Source organism: Ips typographus, linkage group LG3, assembly GCF_016097725.1.
Source record: "Ips typographus isolate SLU linkage group LG3, UJ_Ityp_2.0, whole genome shotgun sequence".
In the NCBI taxonomy this organism is placed as follows: domain Eukaryota; kingdom Metazoa; phylum Arthropoda; class Insecta; order Coleoptera; family Curculionidae; genus Ips; species Ips typographus.
This window is the reverse complement of record NC_138424.1, coordinates 17,448,693-17,467,970: the sequence shown is the minus strand read 5'-3', so window position 1 is coordinate 17,467,970 and position 19,278 is coordinate 17,448,693. Positions and strand designations below refer to the sequence as shown.

Sequence of the window (19,278 nt, the reverse complement as noted above, 5' to 3'; positions counted from 1 at the left end):
TAAAATGATCGTGACTATTGTCGTAAATGCACCTTAGGCGATGTTATTCAGACGTCATAGAATTTGCATTAATTTCAGATAATACGGTAAATTCGCATAACTGTAAGCTCAAGATGAGATTCGTTTTCATTAGTATTAGCATAAAAATGGTAGATGCTTAAGTACTAATTAAAACTCAAGATCAAGGGTCACTACCAAGAATGCCAGATAAAAACATCGTTGTCAAAGTTATATAAAGCCTACTAATTTTTTAAAAACACACTTTTAACTGGTTGTTAAGGTCAAACTTTACCGGCACGCGTTATTACAGTTTGTATTGGAATCAATCGACCAGTCCACCGAAGTAATTTACCCGCCAAAAGTGGTGGGGCGTTTAGTTTATAACTTAACTTATTGATTATTACTCGAAGGCTCAAAACATTGGCTATTATTAAAGAAAACTATTCCGGTACGACCGAGTACGTAAAAATGCTAAATTTGGTTCAAATTGTGAAATCTGATTTCTGAAAGACTTTTTCAATCAATCAGAACTTTAAAAATTGAAGTGTGTGCTTGAATAGTTCGTTCTTGAAAGTGAATAACAGTTCAGGATTAAACGCTCGAATTAAAGGTAAAGAGTATTTAAGGCTTGAAAGACAGTTATTTGTATCCCTAAACCGTGAAATACTATTTTGACGACGAAATAAAATTTGTTCAATCTTGAAAATGTCAAAAATGTACGGTGGAGGTTTAGATATTTTTTGTATCAAACGGCATATAAACTGCGTGCCACCTTAACCGGCACAGTGATTTTTTTGGGTCATTTTTAATACATTGCCAAAACAAATTTTGATGCTGTTTGGACTATCATTGAGCTTAATTTATTGGCTCTAGACTGATGGAACTTAAATGCACCGCCACTGTACTATACAGGGTGGAAAAGAAAATTCCCCAAATGATTGAGAAAATTCCCCAATTGATCAATTATTTCTTTGGGTTTGTTTAAACATGTTGCTTAGGTCAATATCTCGGGACGTTTTTGCCCGTTTCCCAATTAACATCCTGTGACTCAAGAAATATTGATTTATCCAAAAAATCCGACATAGCAGTGCTCAATCTCGAATTAAGACAGTAGCTTTGAAATGTCATTTTAAGTTACGTGTAGGTCCCATATCATCATGTGTTGAATAATTTTAAGTCAACTATCTTGACCGATAGAACCATACAAGGTGTTTCTTCTTCTTCTTCTTCTGCTGCGTGTCCATTAATAGATGTTTGCGATCACATTTGTCCACTCTTCCTTATTACGTGTGGTACGCATTGTCCTCAGTCCTGTCCACTGCTTAACGTTTCCTGATTTTTCCTGCCGAATCCTCTCTTTCCTTCAATTATCAATTGCAGGAATTGGTACCTCTCGTTGCGTATTACGTGGCCCAGGTATGCTGTTTTTCGACGTTTAATGGTGTCTAACAGTTCGCGGTCTTTATTGATTATTCTCAAGACCTCATCGTTGGTTTTTCTTGCAGTCCATGGAATCCTCAGTACACGCCTATAGACCCACATCTCGAATGCTTCCAGCTTGTTCATAATGCTCACGTTCAGTGTCCATCCCTCCATGCCATAAAGCAACACTGTCCAGACATAGCATTTGACAAATCTAATTCTCAAGCCAAGATCGAAATCAGTATTGGTGAGCACTTTTCTGAATTTTTCTGGCATTTTGAATCCGGCAACTGATTTCTGTGTCTGATTCCCAGTTTACACACACCCACGTTCCTAGTTATTTAAATTAATTTACTAGCTCTATTGGTTGATTCTCATATGTTAGGCTTGAGTTTTAAAATTCTTGGGGCTTTCCAGTAATTATCATGAATTTAGTCTTCTTGGTGTTGATATTGAGGCTCATGTTCTCACTGCATTCCCCTCAGTCCCAAGCATATCCAGCAAATCGAGGTTATCTGCAATTAGAACTGTGTCGTCCGCATAACGAATATTATTGATTTACCTTAATGCCCACGTTGCGTTCTTCTAGGGCTTCCTGAAAGATGGCTTCAGAATATAAATTGAAGAGAAGTGTGGAGAGAACACATCCTTGTCTGATCCTTCTACAAATTGGTCTTGCTTCTGTGAGATCGTTACCAACTCTGACTTCAGCCAATTGGGTCCAGTATAGGCTTTGAATGCAGCGCATGTCTCTTTGGTCTATTTAGGATTTGGATCAGTTTATGATGTTGGACTCCTTCGAACACCCTTTTCATAATCGATAACATAATCATAACACAGCATCATGTCCTTTCTCTGATCGTTGCAGTTCTGAATCAGTACTTGAGTCGCAACTAATGCTTCTCTCGTGCCTATTCCTCGTCTGAATCCAAATTGTGTGGATTCGATGTTTCTTTTGCACTTTACTGATATTCTGTAGTGGATAATATTAAGGAATATCTTCAGTGTGTGGCTCATGAGGCTGATTAGTCTGTGGTCCTCACATTTTGTTGCATTGTTCTTTTTCGGCAAGAGGACAAAATTCGAAGTTAACCATTTGGCGGGATATTCGCCTGTGTTATATATTCGATTAAATATCGTCTGAAGAACTGTGATACTTTTCTCATCTTATAGTTTGAGCAACTCTACAGATATGCGGTCTGGCCCAATTGCCTTTCTATCTTTGGATGTATTGATCGCTCTTATAATTTCCTCTTTTGTGATGGGAGGTCCCGAGAGATCTTTGTCGTCTACATTTTCAACAGCAGGTCTTTCATCGGCAAGAAGGTTGCTAATATAGTGTTCCCATATGATTTTACGCTGTTGATCATCCTGCGCTAATTCTCCCTGATCGTTTTCTACATTAGAGAATGGACTCTTTCTATATACTCCTGAGGCCTCTGTTATCTTTCTGTGTAGGTTGAAATTCTTTGTGGTTGTTCTAGTTCTTCACACTGTTGTTTCAGCCACTCATTCTTAGTGGTTCTTATCTTCGTTCTAATGACTTTCTGGATTTTTTTGTAGTTATCACCATTCCCTTTGTTCTTGTATCCTTTTCGTTCCTCAAACAGCGCCTGTATCTCATCTGTCATCCAATCGTGTTTTTGTGCTTTTCATTTATGTCCTCCATTTCTTCCCATACGTCACCCATGTTAGCTTCCTCTAACGTCTGTGGATCTATGGTTGTCAGTATTTTCTCATTAAGATTTTTGGTAACTTGGTTTTTTTGTTTCTTCATCTTTAAGTCTTTCGTAATCTATCTTTCGCTGTGGTACATGGGTTTCGATTTTCAAAATAATCAATAATAAAGTGGTAAAAAAATAAAAAAGAAATTTGATATTTTCTGTTTTTGTCGGATATCTCCGGATGTAATGAACATTTTTTAATTTTTTCTTCTTCTGTTTGATTCTTTCAACCAAAATTGGCTTGTGAATTGCTAAAAGTTCAAGTTGTAAGATTCATGGGTGATGAACTGTCTGACTCGTACAGAATGTCTCAAAATTTTCACATCAAGAAAATGTCCCACAAGCTTCAAAATAGAAAAAATCAATTCAGATTTAGTGCAAAGTCACTCCTAATTTTTAGAAAATCTGGCAGTTTGGCAACGCCTGACTATACAAGGTGATGGTATATTAGAAGTCTCCAGAGAACTGCTAGCTACACCGCAAAGTCCAAAATATTTTAGATGTAGAGTTTGGACCCAACCTGCTACAATCCAAATTTCAACAAAAAATATTGAGTCGTTCTCTAGATACTTCTTATTATACCATCAGCGTGAATCACTCTGTATTGTAAACACTTTGGGACACTAATCACGTTAATACGTAATATCTTGGTTAGTTGAAAAATCACGGACAAAGGGCATTGAGATAAATAGTCAAAACACTGATGTTCCTACTTAAAAGTGTAGATGGCACCATTTGACTGTCAGAGTACTTTAAGCTTTGAGCGGTTTAAAAGATAGCAATAATGGACCACCCTGTATATGTTATATGTACTTTATCAAAAAAAGTGGGTACCTACTTTCTCTTGAAAATATTTTATATGAGCTTCTCTCATCGAATTTCCAAATGCTATTTTGACAACATTTCAAAGGTTTTCTAAAAAGATTCATAAAAGCAGGGAGTTTCAGAGAACAACCATACAAACTTGCGACATTTAACAGCTTCTCACTAATTTTTAAACAATCAATTACCTCAGAATATTTAAATTTACCATTCAAGTTCATTATCTCACCTTGAAACATAGCTTTACACTTGACCATTCTGCAAGAAGTTCACGTTTACAAAACCTGTAGATTATATAAGAAGCAGCTGAATCAAAGTCGAGCCATAATGGCCTCAGGCTATGCCCTACCGATTTCACTGAAAATATTGCCTTAATAAGATTAAAATTTTTCCAAAATAGCAGAAACGTGAAATGTGAACAGACTAGCCGTATCATGTGACCTACTCGTACCAAATACGTTTCGACAGAAAGAGTAATGTTGATTATTTATGAGTTTGTAAGCGTTAACGGCGATTAATTTTATACGATACAAATTGAGTAATATTACGTGTTTTAACGATAAAAAAAAACCTTCAATGCATGTCCGAGTTGCACACAAATTGCCAATAGAAAAACTACGAATTTTCATTGAATTTAATTTAAATAATCAGCGATTGATTGAATAAATTGGAAATTATGTTTCAATAGGAAAAAATGTATAAAGCATGCCTGGTTGTGTTGATCTACGTCACAAGCACCCTGCAACAATCACTTCTCGATGGAGTAATCAAGATAATTCAAGAAGGTGAAGATCAGATTTCGTCAGAACCGCCCGATATACCGCCCAATCAACTTTTGAAAGAATACGACTTTATTGTGGTGGGGGCAGGTACAGCCGGATGTGTACTGGCCAATCGACTCTCCGAAAATCCTGATTGGTCCGTTTTACTTGTGGAAGCTGGTACGTATTTTCGGTTTGAAATACAGGGTGGCAGAATTCTATTTAAAAAACTAAAGTTGAACGATAACTGCTATGAAAGATATGTTTATGTTATACGATAGCTACTAAGAAGGATTACTTGATATGTATTTTCGGGAAATAGAAACTTTAAAAAATTTACAAACCTCGTTCCAAACATAAACATTTTTGAAGCTCTATTTGCTGGAGGAAGGATTGCAGTTTGCAGACTGTGGCTGGCGGGGGTGACAATGCACCCCCGTTTCTAACATCAGGGCTGAGTCTCATCACAGTTCATCCATCAACTCAGCATCAACTCCTCCAGCTTCAAGGTCTTAATAAAGGCCAGCAGCTGAGTCGGTTTTATAGAAGAAATCTCCCGATCATTGATGATCCAGTTGGGTATTTGAGACTGCGTCACATTCACAAAACAGGAGTAAACAAGTCTCTTCCTTTTTCTTCTTCTTCTTTAGTCCACTTACAGACATGCGCTTCTTCCAATTCTGATTTCTACTATATTCTGCTTGCGGCTTCCCGCATCCAATGTAGTCCTGTTGTTAGTTTGATATCATCGTATAGTATATACGAAGTCAGTTGAAACTACTCAAAAAACAATTCTGGTGGAATAATCGTCGGCAGCTTTGTTAAACATGGGCGGCGTTATAAAAATTTATTAAGGCGCTTTTTGCATGAACTGATCAATAAAACAAGTAAGAAAAAGGTATCATTGTTAATAAACAATGTTACTTAAACCCCTAAGAACTGTATTAAATATGTAAACACACACTGAACAATATTATTTATATTTTAATATGATACGAATGAAAACTCTAAATACCGGACTGCACTGCCTTTTTCACAAGTACGGAAGGAAGCTAATCGAGGGTCTAACAAGCATCTGAAAAAACTAAAAATAGTTTTTAAAATGCTGGCCAATAGAAACTGTGGTGCAACCAATCAAACAGCTTTACTTACGGTGGTTATACTCAGAATTATTGGTGACACTCACACATCAAGTCCACGTTGACTCGCTGCAAATTTCTACGGGGGACAATCACATACAAATTTGTTCGTTTTTTCCTATGCTTTATGTGGTGTGTTGATCGAACCCCGTATTTTGACCTGTCCCAATTGACTTCGTATAGACTATACCACCGCATTGGTGGTCCTCCTCTAGGTCTCTTGAAGACATATAGGTCGCCAGGATAAAATTATTTTATGCCATTTATTCGCACTATCTCTTACCACATGTCCAGCATAGGACCACTTTAACTTCGCCGCCATTTCGACTACATCTGCCACTTTTGTTGTTTGACTCCATTCATTTGTCTTTCAGTCGTTTAGAATTAGTCCCAACATTGCTCGTTCCATTGCATGCTGCGTTACTCTGAGCTTATTCAGATCATTTGTAGCACATTATCTAGTATCATATCATATACTTTTCTTTTGTTCTTTAAAGTAACGTTTTTCAGTTTTTAACTCGGTTTGCCATTGTATTTTCTTTGTATCTCCAGTTGATTTCCTCGACCAAGTACAATTTTTTGACCCAGTTATATGTATTCTTCCACTCTATCCAATTTCTGGCTTCCCACCTGGATTATGCCTTCCCCCAGAACCATTACGTTTTACTGATATTCATTCTTACTCCAATTTCTACAGACTCTTTATTTAATCATTTATTATGTTCAAAAAGGGGTTGCTACGCTGTGTGCATGGTAAAGAATAGGTTGTTCACAAAAAGAGGGTGTATTCTTCGTGCCAGTCTTTTATGAATCCTTTTGGTGGACCGGTTTCGACCTATAAAGTCATGTTTAGCACCTGAAAATTCAGGTGCCATACCTATGTTTCTTATGTTCTTTTAAGTTCTGTAGGATCTTTTGCCATAATGATTGTATCATCTGCATAACATAGGTGGCTCAAGTATAGACCATTCACATTAATGCCGCGTTCTGACCAATCCAGTTTCCTAAAGACGTCTTCCCAAGTCAATGTCAACACTTTGGATGATCTCTTTTCAGTGGGAGCTTCGTATCTAAGTAGTATGTTGCTGTTGCTTCTTTGGAAGTCTATTATCGATTCTGTAATTTCGCAGTGTTCTCTGAATGGCCCTATGTTCAACCATGTCGAAAGTCTTTTCATAGTCTATAAAGACCAGATTCAAAAGGAAATGGTATTCATTGCCCTGCTGAATCAAGAGTTTCACGGTAGGCAAGTGATCTGCAGTTGAGTAACCCTTCCAATCTTCCAAGTCACAGAAAGGTTCTGATCCTGTAAAAGGACCTTTTTGATAATGACTTTCACATTTTCCTCAATTTCTCTCTGTCCTGAAACCCAGAGCAAGATGACTTGTGACTCACTATGGTTGAGCTCAGCGTTGTCATGGTTGCTTGGCTATCAGTCAGAATTGCAATATCCTGCTTGCGATAGCCGTTGTCAATGCTTCTATTGCGTGAATATCCGACTGAAGAATACTGAGGTAAATTCCCACTGGCTCCGAGTATTTGGTTCTTGGCCTAAACACTCCTGCTCCTGTTTCCTCGTGTGTCTTAAACTCATCGCGTGTTCACCAAGATGGTAAGTCAAGTTATATTTCCTGATACTTTAACCTTTCGGATATGTAAAATGTAGAATGCTTTTCGATAGAGATGTCCAAGCTCTCCTACTTACCAGCATCCTCAACTCCAATTCCGTTCTTAACCATTCTAAACAAAGCTGCCTCAGATATCCTGCATCATGAAGTGCAAGGGTGTGAGGTCAAGCATGACCTCCTTTGCCTCATGGCATGTTCTCATGGCGCTTTGCCTGTCAGGCTTCTACACCCCATTAAGTCTCTTGTGACGTCACTGACAGTTTGTTGAATGTGGCTGTTCTAAAGAAGTTTGTGATTAGTGTGATTTCAAGAAATTTACTTAGTAGCAGTTAGCAGTATAGGCCAGTTCTTGTTATCTTGAGAAGTGTTTCATCTACTGTTAAGCTCCACATCAGGATGCGTATTCTTGAAATAAAGGAAGGGAGTTATCAAGATGAAGGTCTGTAGAATGTGTCAAGAATGTAAGAAGAAAGTCAGCTTCTTTTGTCACATTCTATCAACATTTTACTTGCAAATTCCGTCCCCTGCTTACAATATTTTTTGACGAGTTCCACGAGTAGTTCTAACTTCAATAGTACTTCTACCTACTGTAGTCGCAAGCATTTCGCTCATCCAATCCGTTATTACTTTCTCGACACACCTTTTATGTAGGGCACTTCTGATTGCCGCATGAGACGTGTTAGCAAAAGCATCCCAGATGTCCAGGAAAACACATACCGTCATATGTCCGCTTTCGAGAGAGTTCTGGATCATTTCTGTCAATTGATACAGTGCAGTGTGAGTGGATCAACGTTTCCTGATGTAAAAGGTCGGAACGATTTGTGATCAGTCCCATCCTTCTTCCCTATTCTTGCTATAAAAGTTACCTTTGCCGTTTACCAGAGTTAGGAGGTATATCCCCAAAGGGCAAGAAAAAATCCATCCATTCCAGACGATTCGTACGGTTGAAAGGTGTTTATGGCCCATTTCAATTGTTCTGATAGTCCCAGTCTGCCCTTGTGGGCTATATGATGTGAGACATGAGTCTTTAATAGGCGCTGAGCCCCTCTTACTCATTTTCTTAGTAATATATTAAGCGCATGTAAAATTGTCCAATACATTGCTGGGTTGTAAAAATTTAAAAAAAATCATGCATGAAGGTTAACAGAAACAGCTTGAATGAATTGAATTTGACAAAACACACACACTTTTTTACGGAAATAACCATAAAATGCATGAAGTTGTTTCTTTTGAAGTAGAATGATTAATTGGTTATATTCGAAGTTATATTTTACTCATTTCGAATTTCGACAGTATTTCAGTTAATTTACAGGGCGGCCTGAAAACTTCCTAATGGACATGCCAATATTAGCTAATTACTTGCAGTTTACCGAGTCGAATTGGAGGTATCAGACTGAACCCAGTGGAAAGTCTTGTTTGGGTTTTGATGGTCAAAGATGCAACTGGCCCAGAGGAAAAGTTGTAGGTAAGTTCACGATCATCTATTACATGAAATATTTGACTAAATTTAGCTTTTTTGTAAAATAAAAGGAGGTTCGAGTGTTTTGAATTACATGATTTACACTCGAGGAAACTGGAGGGATTACGACTATTGGGCGGAACTGGGAAACACTGGGTGGTCGTTCGATGACGTACTGCCTTATTTCAGGTAACACTAATTTGGTAAATAATTTATTGTTGGAAAAAAGTGTTAAAAAAGTTATTCTAGTCTCTTAAGAGAAGGTCAGAAAAACGTGTATTGAACCAAATTTAAAAAAAATCATTCGTATACAATTAGAATACTAAAAAAGTCAAACATTAGGCAACTGAATGTCAAACACGAGAAAAGTTAGAGCGCAAAATAGGAGAAATATCTGAAGAAATCAAGATCGATTAAGAGTTCTATATGATCACATACTAACTTCCCACGACCAGGAAAACATTACAGAAGGTGCAGAGACTTGCATGTCTTTGCATAACGGGAGCAATGAGATCGACCCCCACGGCAGCACTAGAGGTAATTCTCGACCTCACACCGCTCGACATCATGGTGAGAGAACTGCTTGGGAAGCACATCTCAGGTTGGATAAGGCCGAATTTAAAAGGAGAGCACACAGTGCAAGGGACTCACTACCCACTGGCAGTTCACACCTCGCCGATCTCCCAACCGACGAAATCGGATGATGAATGAATGATTTTAGAGAAGCACAAGGTCAAGACGGTCTTTAAACCAACCTGCACGATTTAACAGAGTCTCAAATCGGCCAAGGACAAACGGGATCCTTTATCGGCTTCTGGAGTTTACAGGATCCCGTGCAGCTGTGGATCCGTATACATTGGAACGATTAAACGTAGTTTCAACACAAGAATAGCAGAACACAAGAGAAGTTGCAGACTAGGACAGACCGAAAACCGACATGATATTCGTTTGGGAGAGGTGGAGGTTTTGGATCGATCACAACGTTACTATCCTAGATTAACTAGAGAAGCCATTGAGATCTTTAAGCATGAGAACATCATCAACAGAAAGGAAGAGATCACCTTGTTAGATCGGGAGTGGAAACGAACGACGCTGTTTTTGGCAGAGGTAATAATGGCTAGTTGCGAAGAAGATGCAGACTACATGCTTAGGAAACTACAGGAGGAATACGAAAAATGGGGCATGAGCATGAACATGACAAAAACAGAATATATGCGAGTAGGAGAGGGGGACGAAGATCAGGATCTAGAGTTGTATCTCGAGTAGTAATCTCGAGCAAACGATCTACAGAACGTGACATAAAAAAAACACAAAGCACAACAGGGTCAGAGAACGATACATATTCTCAACTCATTACTTTGGTCCAACCAAATTAGTTTAAGGACTAAGAAGACAATCTACACAGCAGTTGTAGAGCCTATCCTAGTAAGTATGGGACAGAATGTTGGCAATTGACAGAAAAGACAAGAAGAAGAATAGACTGTGTGGAGATGGACTACCTAAGAAGAGCTGGTCGCATATAAAAGAGAGAGCACATTCAGAATAATGAAATTAGGCGGAGAACAAATAGAATTCATAGAACCTCAGAAAAAATAGAAACTCGACAGTTGGTATGGGGGTTAATAGGTAGCTCTAAAATATATTCCAGAAAGCAAAAGAAAATGTGGAAGACCAGCAACTACATGGATAAGCGGAGTTAGGCAAACAAGAAGAGATAGAGCAATCCAGGAGGATTTATGGAAAGATAAGAGAGTTTGGCGATCAAAATGCGGGATGCGGCAGAAGCTGTAGGACCCCCGCTTATAGATAGATAGAAATTTGAAAATTGTCATTGTCCAACAATATCTCAGAACTTGTTGAGGTCGAAATCAGAAGTTGTCAAGGAAACGTTAGGGGCTTTATCCGACCCTGTACAGGGTATCCAAGCTGAAAACCCCTAACAACGTACATCACAAACCGGAGAAAAAATTTTTTCAAACTTACCGATCCAGTATCTGGTTGGTCTCATTAAAAACTTGTAAACTACTCTGGAGCTGCCATCATGGCAATCAGTGCTGAGGTAGTACACTTCAAATTGGTTCTGGAGTGCAAAACAACCCTGGAAAAACTGGCCCAAAAGAACGACGTGTGGGTTCCGGGACATGCTGCTATTCCGGGAAATGAAAAGGCGGATCGACTGGCAAAACTGGGCACTCGGAAAGTGCCTGTTGGTCCAGAGCCCACTGTGGGAAAAACCAATAGCAGGGTGATCCAGTCGCTAAAATCTTTAGCCCAGCAGCTGTTTCAAGAACACAGGGACTCCGCCATAGGTATGAGGCAGGCCAAATAACTCATCAGCGGCCCCTCAGAATCGACAGTATGATTCCTTCAAGTGTTTGCTAAAAGAAGGCTGCTGAAGCACGTCGCCTTTATGCAGATGGGTATGCTAACAGGAGGCTTCCACATTGGCAAACATTTGTGCGAGTTGACAGACGATTGAGAGAAACTGGTAACTATACAAAATATCACTACTAGAATATCTTATTATTAATGGTGTGAAAGTGAAAAATATTTCCAAATCGACGGTACATGCTATTCTTCAGGAGCAATTGCTTCACCTTTTTCATATCCAAAGAGTTCATGCAATGACTGAAGACGATTATCCTACGCGACTTCAGTTCTGTAGAACATTTTTGGAAAAAGAAAGACTTGATCCCCAAATGATTAGGAAAGTTCTCTTTACTGATGAGTCTGGATTTATCCGAGATGGCATAATTAATTCGCATATGTGGAATGAAGAGACCCCACACGCAATCATTCAAGGTAAACACCAACGTAAGTTTATCGTAAACGTATGGATGGGTCTAATTAGAACGACGTTAATAGGACCTTATCATATCCACGGAAATGGATAAAACCCGTTGCTGGAGTCCCACTGAATATTAGGAACAACATGTGGTTAATGCATGAAGGGGGCACCACCCCATTTCAGTCAAGTTGTAAGGGATTACTTAAATCATGCATTTCCTGATCGTTGGATAAGCAGAGGCGGTCTTTTACTATGGCCGGCTAGATCTCCTGACTTAACTCCCCTAATTTTTTTTTCTTTGGGGTCATCTAAAACAGTTAGTGTATATACCAGAGAGAAATTGTTAAATTGGATTCAAATGGACTGTGAAGTCATAAGAAACGACCAACAAATGCTATTCCGAGTTCAGCAAAAGTGTTTGGACAACTTCAGAAAGTGTATTGCGGTTCAGGGTTCGCGTATTGAATATCTTCCATAAATATTTTGCACAGAACACAGTAAAGTTCATTAAGATTTATTTATTTGTGTTGTTAATTAAAAAAACACGATTTTCTCAATTTTGCAGAAAAATTGAAAATTTTACAATACCTGGCCAGCACCAAGAAGGTTACCATGGCAAAGACGGTTACCTGGACGTCAGCTACGCCCCCTATAAAACCAAAATAGCGGACGCCATAGTTAACTCCAGCTTACAGTACGGTTTTCCTTACGTGGACTATAATGGACCAACACAAGTTAGCTGCGCATCACTTACAATTCCTTATGACACGCTTTTAATCTTCGTTTTCTTAGGTCGGAGTGTCGTATCTTCAATTGACCCTTAAAGAAGGCGTACGCGAAAGTTCTAGCAGGGCGTACTTGCACCCTGTAGGGCGCCGACCTAATTTACACGTCACCAAATACAGTATGGTCAAGAAAATTGTTATTGGTATGATTCTTATTGCAGTTACTTTCCTAACGAGTGTAGAATGTAGTAATTTTTTGACACTGCTAAATAGTACTTAAAGCACAGATAAATAAGTATTTTATTTTCCTACAAACCTGAAGTAGTTTAGTTTACAAAAAACTGTGTTGTTTTGTCTTTAAAATTATTTCAAATTTTGTAGACGAAAACAGCAATGAAGTTAAAGGAATTGAAATGGTAAAAAATGGACGCACTTACTTCATCAAGTCTAGAAAAGAGGTGATTTCTGCGGCTGGAGCTATTAATTCACCTCAACTGTTAATGCTCAGTGGTGTAGGACCGAAGAAACATCTTCAACAACTTGGTAAGGATAGAAGTTTTACCTGAAAAGAAAAAAATGATATCAAATTACATGAATGCAATTTAAATTAATTTAATTTTACTTAATAGTGTTTTTAATGTGTTACACACTAAATCTTAAATTTTGCTTTTATATTTTGATGTTAGAAAACATTACACGAAATAGAAAAAAACATTAATAAAGCAACACAAAATATAATACAACTTACTATAGTCTATCCGGCGAACCTACGGAGTAATAAAATTCGATGGGCTGCAACTTTGGTCGACCCGCATTACACTGTAACACAGGTACGTAAAAGGGAATCGAGACATGAGACCCGAAAAGTCCTTATATTAGAGAGAGAAGAAGATATTATATTGTAAAACGGACCGGATATAGACCAATACTAATGGACGGGGCGGGTCAACCCCTCCTAATTTTTGCTTTTATTACTCCGTAGGTTCGCCGGATAGACTATAGTATAGCTATACAAGTATAGAAAAAGAGCAATGTACAAATCAATGAAGCTTCAAGCTTGATAAGTGACCTGACGTGTCAGTGGTCACAAGAAATCGATCAGGTTTTCAATAAATCAGTCACGTGAACTGACGTCACTTATTATAAAGTTTTATTCCATCTTGGTCGCTAGCTTTGGTTGATCAACATTCATACCTGTTCAACCATAGAAACAGATGTATTTCTTTATAGGTATTCCTGTCATAAGTAATCTGAAAGTTGGTTACAACTTAATGGATCACATAGCCGTGGGCGGAATAACCTTCCTGATCAACGAGACCGTATCCCTAAAAACGGAACGTATTATCAACAACGAGAACCTCCGCGATTACCTCAACAGTCACTTGGGGCCTTTGTCAATTCCAGGAGGTTGTGAGGTGCCTCTCACTATCCTACAGATTTAAATCACTGTGTATATGAAAATTGTCTGTAGGTCTTGGTGTTTCATGATTTTGAACATCCCGGAGACCCCAACGGTTATCCCGACATCGAATTGTTGTATCAAGGCGGTTCTATAGTCTCAGACATGGTTCTCAGAAAGGATTTTGGTATTACAGACAAGATTTATGATTACGTCTTCAAACCTATTGAACATATTGACTCATTTATGGTAGCAATTTTTAGCAATCTAAAAGTGTAGAACTGTCAATATTTTGGCTATTTTTAGGTATTTCCTATGTTGCTTAGACCTAAAAGCAGGGGTAGGCTTATGTTAAGCAGCAACAGTTACAAAACCAAACCATACATATTCCCAAACTACTTTGCGGACAGACAAGACATGGAAACTATTTTAAAGGGTGTCAAATTAATTTTAGATATTGCTGCTCAGCCTGCTCTACAATCTTTAGGTAAGTAAAAGTGGCTTATACAAACCAGTTTTTAATTCTGGTGTCTGTTTCAGGAACAACCCTGCATACTATTCCTATTCCACAATGCGCCAACAGTACCTTTGGCACTGACGCCTATTTTGAATGTATGGCCAGACATTTTACATTCACTATTTACCATCAAAGTGGCACTTGCAAAATGGGTCCCAGCACAGACAGAAAAGCAGTAGTTGATCCCAGATTGAAGGTTTATGGTGTAAAAGGCTTGAGAGTAAGTTCAATTACAGTCCTGAGTTATTTTTTCTTTTCTCATAGGCTGAAGTGGGCAATCGCCCAGTTGGACGGAATTGACGGCATATTTCCGGTCCTTCTACAAAAAGGGCAAACGGAACCATTGCCGTTCACTATCAAAGCAGCTGGAGAAGAAGCAACTGAAGAAGAGCACGGGTCACCTTCATCCCCAAAGTGGGGAAGAGGGACCCCACCCTCCCAAAGTCATTCAGACCAATCTGTCTCTCATCCCTCCTCCTGAAAACACTGGAGAAGATGATAGCTAACTATAGATACTGGAGAGGGTGCCTCTGCACCCCGGACAACACGCTTACAGAGCGGGGAGATCAACAGAAACCGCTCTTTTCGTGTTCACCCAAACCAAGAATCACTCGAGCACAAAGAAATGGCTATACGCGCCTTCTTAGACATAGAGGGAGCATTCGACAACACCTCTCACGATGCAATCAAAAGGACCCTGGCAGGCAAAGCATCCAGGTTGATGTGCCAAATGCTGGCTACAAGAACCGCTGAAACAAACGTGGGCGGGAACAACTTTCAGATCAGCACAAATCGAGGATGTCCACAAAGAGGGGTCTTGTCATCCTTAATGTAGAGTCTGGTAGCAGACGAAATTCTCGGAATTCTTACCGGGAACGGAGTAACTTGTCTTGGCTATGCTGACGACATAGTCATTATGGCCAAAGGCAAATTCGAAGGAACCCTCTGTGATCTCGTAGAAAGGGAGCTAGAGACCACCAGGAGATGGTGTTTATCAGTGGGATTGAGAATCAACTCATCAAAAACCACAATGGCACATTTCACCAGGAAAACAAGACTTCAGCACTTGAGAAATATCCGCCTCAACGACGAAAACTTAGAATGGCGGCAAGAGGTTAAGTATCTAGACTTACCCTAGACTCAAAACTTATCTGGAACCGCCACGTAGAAAGGATTGCCAGCAAGGCAAGGTCATCACTGATGGTGTGCAGGGACACTGCGGGAAAGACGTGGGGTTGTAACCCATCAATACTGCGATGGATGTATACCATGATAGTGAGACCGTTGATCACATACGGCGCAGTAGTGTGGCACAGAAAAACCGAACTTGCCACAAGAAGGAAAACATTAGAGAAGGTGCAGAGACTTGCGTGTCTTTGCATAACGGGAGCAATGAGATCGACCCCTACGGCAGCACTAGAGGTAATTCTCGACCTCACACTGCTCCACATCATGGTGAGAAGAACTGCTTGGGGAGCACATCTCAGATTGGATAAGGCCGAAAAGGAGAGGAAGTTTAGTTTCGAAAAACCATTTCGAACGGAACTGAGCACCAAGAGAGATTGGAGCAGAGAATCCATTCAAACATTGGAAAAAATACCATAATATAGTATACCGACGGATCTAAAACTCCCGAGGGGACTGAAGCAGGAGTCTAAGGGCCTCGCACCAAATACTCCGAACCCATGGGCCAGTTCCCTAGCATTTTTCATGCGGAAATTCACGCCATAGAAAGGTGTATTCAGTTCAACCTCGACAGGAAATACCGGAACAAGGAAATGGCGATCCTTTCCGATAGCCAAGCAGCCATCAAAGCGTTGAGATCATCTAACATCAACTCGATGATGGTTCTGGAGTGCCTAGGACAGCTCAATGATCTAGGAAGGAACAACAAGGTTACCCTCCTCTGGGTTCCGGGGCACTTCGGAGTACAGGGTAACGAACCAGCAGATACTCTGGCATGAAAAGGAGCATCAGCGCCACTAATCGGGCCAGAATCATTCTGCGGCATTGGAAAAGCATATGTCCAGGAAGAACTTACTAAAACTGAAGAATAACTGAGAGCAAAGCACTGGCAAAGACTTCCAGGACTGAGGCAGGCCAAAGATCTTCTCGGCAATTTTAACCGAGCAAGATCGAAGACACTGATTAACCTCAGCAACATTAGTCTCAAGGCATTAACGGGGTTTCTAACGGGTCATTGTCGACTCAGAGAACACCTAAGGAAGATAAGCCTAGAAGAGGACAGTACCTGCAGGTTCTGCGGAAAAGAACCAGAAACACCCCACCACATCTTGCTGGAGTTTTATGCTGTACGCCACAGATGATTAAACACACGGGGATACCAGCTGGCTGTGGAATAAATATCTCGAACAGACCCACTTAAGATCCTAAAATTCCTGCTATGAACAAGGAAACCTTAAGATAGCAGAAGAAGATGGGGTACAATAGATCCAATCAGTACATCTGTCACCATCCACACCTACCATTACCATTATTTTTTCTAGTAATTAAACAAATTGAAACTACGTGAATCCAAGCGAAATCCAAGTGTTACATGAAAATATACATGAATTAGATCTTCTCTTTCTGATATTATAATGTTGTACAATGATGATGATCATTCATGCTGGTTTCATCTTTTCGATTATTTTTTACGTGCATCCTATATTATTAATATTTATTTTGCTTATAAAGGTCTTTCATTTCTGAGTAATATTTTATTTCAGGTTATTGATGCATCCATTATACCGGAAATACCAGCGGCCCATACCAATGCACCCACATTTATGATAGCGGAAAAAGGAGCGGATATGATCAAAGAAGATTGGGGTTACATCACTACTAACCTGGTTTAGTTGATGATCTTTCGTATTCTGTGATATTTTGATAGTAGGTACCTTAAAATCTAAAAGTAAAGTTAATAAGTAAATAATAAGTGACAATTAATGAAGTCGCTAATTTAATTAGGTATTTTATATCTCAGTATAGATAAAATATATATTTTTTAAAGGTGATAGACGAAAGTCATTAAAATTGATATTAAAATTTATATGTTTGGCTTTTATTACCATCACTGTAACCATCACAAATAAGGTAATAAAGGTATTAATTTTTGAGGCGGCGATAAAAGACACAAGTGAAGGGATTCAGATCAACGGTAGAACGCGAAATAACCTTATAGTTATGCTGATGACACCGCGGTAATAGCTGATAGTCCAGAAGGCTTGCAACGATTGCTAAAACCACCATCTATCGGAGATCGTTATCTTTGGCCTTAAAATGTATACTACTAAAACTAAAAAAATCCTATAGTATCAAAAATTTCAGAACCACCAATAGATATTATAGTATTTATGAAAAACAAATAGAAGTGGTTGAGAAATTCAAAAGTGATGCTAGGATCAAATAAGCCGTCTTCACTGGTGTTAGCTCCACCAACTAGGGTATTTTGCCAGCTCGACACGTAAGAGGCTCAGATAGCTACAAAAAGGTCTAAAAAATCGCTTAAGGGCACGATCCGAGTAAAGATATAGTCATTCCTCGTGGAAAATATAACCCTCACTGTCACATCCACGTGGTCTTCTCACCCCTTCCGCCTCTTGGTCCCCGTAAACTTTTAGGGATCGACTTTTCCACTTGGAGGTCCCACCATCCCCACTCGACCGGATGCGGAGTTCCGTCATCAACTTCAATTTTCCCTGAGCACCGTTTCAAGAAACGTGGCTTCTTGTGGCAAAAATATGACACTTACGAAACTACTGAATCCAGCTTCCATAACCCGGATATGGGGTAGCCATCATTTAGAAAATGTATTACAGATGCAAGTGGACAAAGCTCTATTCCAGAATAACCATGGATGCACCCACATTTGAGGTGATAGAACAACGAAAATCATTAGAATCTTCTAATCAATATGCAGAAATCAAAGTAACTAAATATAATACAAAGCATTCAAAGGCTGTGCCAAAGGGACCAGAACCATTTCATGCAAGAAATATATGGGGAAAACCCGTATCATTTCAACTGTATTACTTCCAGAGACTTGTTTCAGAAAAGCAAACTTCTTAACCAAAAGTATAAACCAAAGAATTGGTTGTAGAGATAGTTGAAACTGGGCTGCTGATCTGGATGGAGTGATTGTGGTCTCCCAGCGGGATTGTATTGATCTTTATGGTGACAATGACTATCTTAAGAATCGTGAAAAGAGCATCATCAAGGTTTATGGGACAGGAAGGCTTGAAAATAATACATCAGTCTTTGTTCCACTTCATAATAAAGGTGTGACGCCAGTGACGATGATAACTACTGTTTACTTGCCTCGACATCTCATAGCAACAAAGTTTTCCTGTAAATTCTTCGATCCCGCTTGGAACACTATTTTCTGTGCCAGATTTCCCTTGAACAAGCTGGATTCACAAAGGAAAGAGACACTAGAGAGCAAATTCGATCATTGAGAAGTCGAGAGAGTTCTATGCTCCTACGTATCTGTGTTTTGTCGATTCTAGCAAAGCTTTTAATGGCGTAAAATGAGAAAAGCTCTAGTGTATTCTGTTGGCAATGTTTGTGTATCTCATACAATAGTTATGTGATAACAATTCTGCACGAGTCAGGGTTGTTAAATGCTTGTATGATAAAGGTGCCACATGCAAGGGTGTGAGACAAGGGTGTCTTCTCTCACCATTTCCTTTTAATATCTATAACGAATTTACTATTAGGCAGCTTCTATAGAACTGCCATGGTAGAGTAAATATTGGCGGCACAAAATTGTCTAACTTAAGGTTTGCCGATGATACGTCCTTGACAGCTGCATCCTAGAGAGAACTCCTGAAGAGGCTTAAACGAAGATGTCAGTGTTCTTCATACGGTCTAAACATAAATTATAATAAAACCA

The 19,278-nt window shown here is 39.2% G+C and overlaps 2 protein-coding genes and 2 long non-coding RNA genes across 5 annotated transcripts in view; 1 reads left to right on the top strand and 3 right to left on the bottom strand.

Annotated features, from left to right (window-relative positions):
• Flo2 (flotillin-2) overlaps nucleotides 1–19,278 on the bottom strand; it is a 262,398-nt gene that overhangs the window by 188,029 nt on the left and 55,091 nt on the right.
• The window catches only part of LOC145726718 (uncharacterized), a 112,557-nt gene that overhangs the window by 81,705 nt on the left and 11,574 nt on the right, over nucleotides 1–19,278 (bottom strand). Inside the window, exon 2 of the long non-coding RNA XR_014177647.1 lies at nucleotides 12,906–13,030. This is a non-coding gene — a long non-coding RNA (uncharacterized LOC145726718). The remainder of the gene's footprint in view (nucleotides 1–12,905; nucleotides 13,031–19,278) is intronic.
• LOC145726709 (glucose dehydrogenase [FAD, quinone]-like) lies at nucleotides 344–17,436 on the top strand. Of its 2 annotated transcripts, XM_081975937.1 has the most exons (12): nucleotides 344–610; nucleotides 4,657–4,909; nucleotides 8,809–8,961; nucleotides 9,027–9,144; nucleotides 12,309–12,477; nucleotides 12,536–12,671; nucleotides 12,850–13,011; nucleotides 13,699–13,883; nucleotides 13,940–14,116; nucleotides 14,174–14,354; nucleotides 14,408–14,604; nucleotides 17,114–17,436. In XM_081975937.1, the coding sequence occupies exons 2-12, from the start codon at nucleotides 4,663–4,665 to the stop codon at nucleotides 17,240–17,242; spliced, it is 1,854 nt and encodes a 617-aa protein (XP_081832063.1). In that variant the 5' UTR covers nucleotides 344–610; nucleotides 4,657–4,662; the 3' UTR covers nucleotides 17,243–17,436. The 2 variants fall into 2 exon arrangements, with proteins under 2 accessions (XP_081832063.1, XP_081832064.1); XM_081975938.1 differs by lacking the exon at nucleotides 4,657–4,909 and having other exon boundaries at nucleotides 345–610; nucleotides 8,790–8,961.
• LOC145726719 (uncharacterized) lies at nucleotides 4,858–8,779 on the bottom strand. The gene is made up of 3 exons (XR_014177648.1): nucleotides 5,916–8,779; nucleotides 5,074–5,813; nucleotides 4,858–4,947 (listed from the first exon to the last, which is right to left on the bottom strand). It is a non-coding gene; the product is annotated as an uncharacterized LOC145726719 (long non-coding RNA).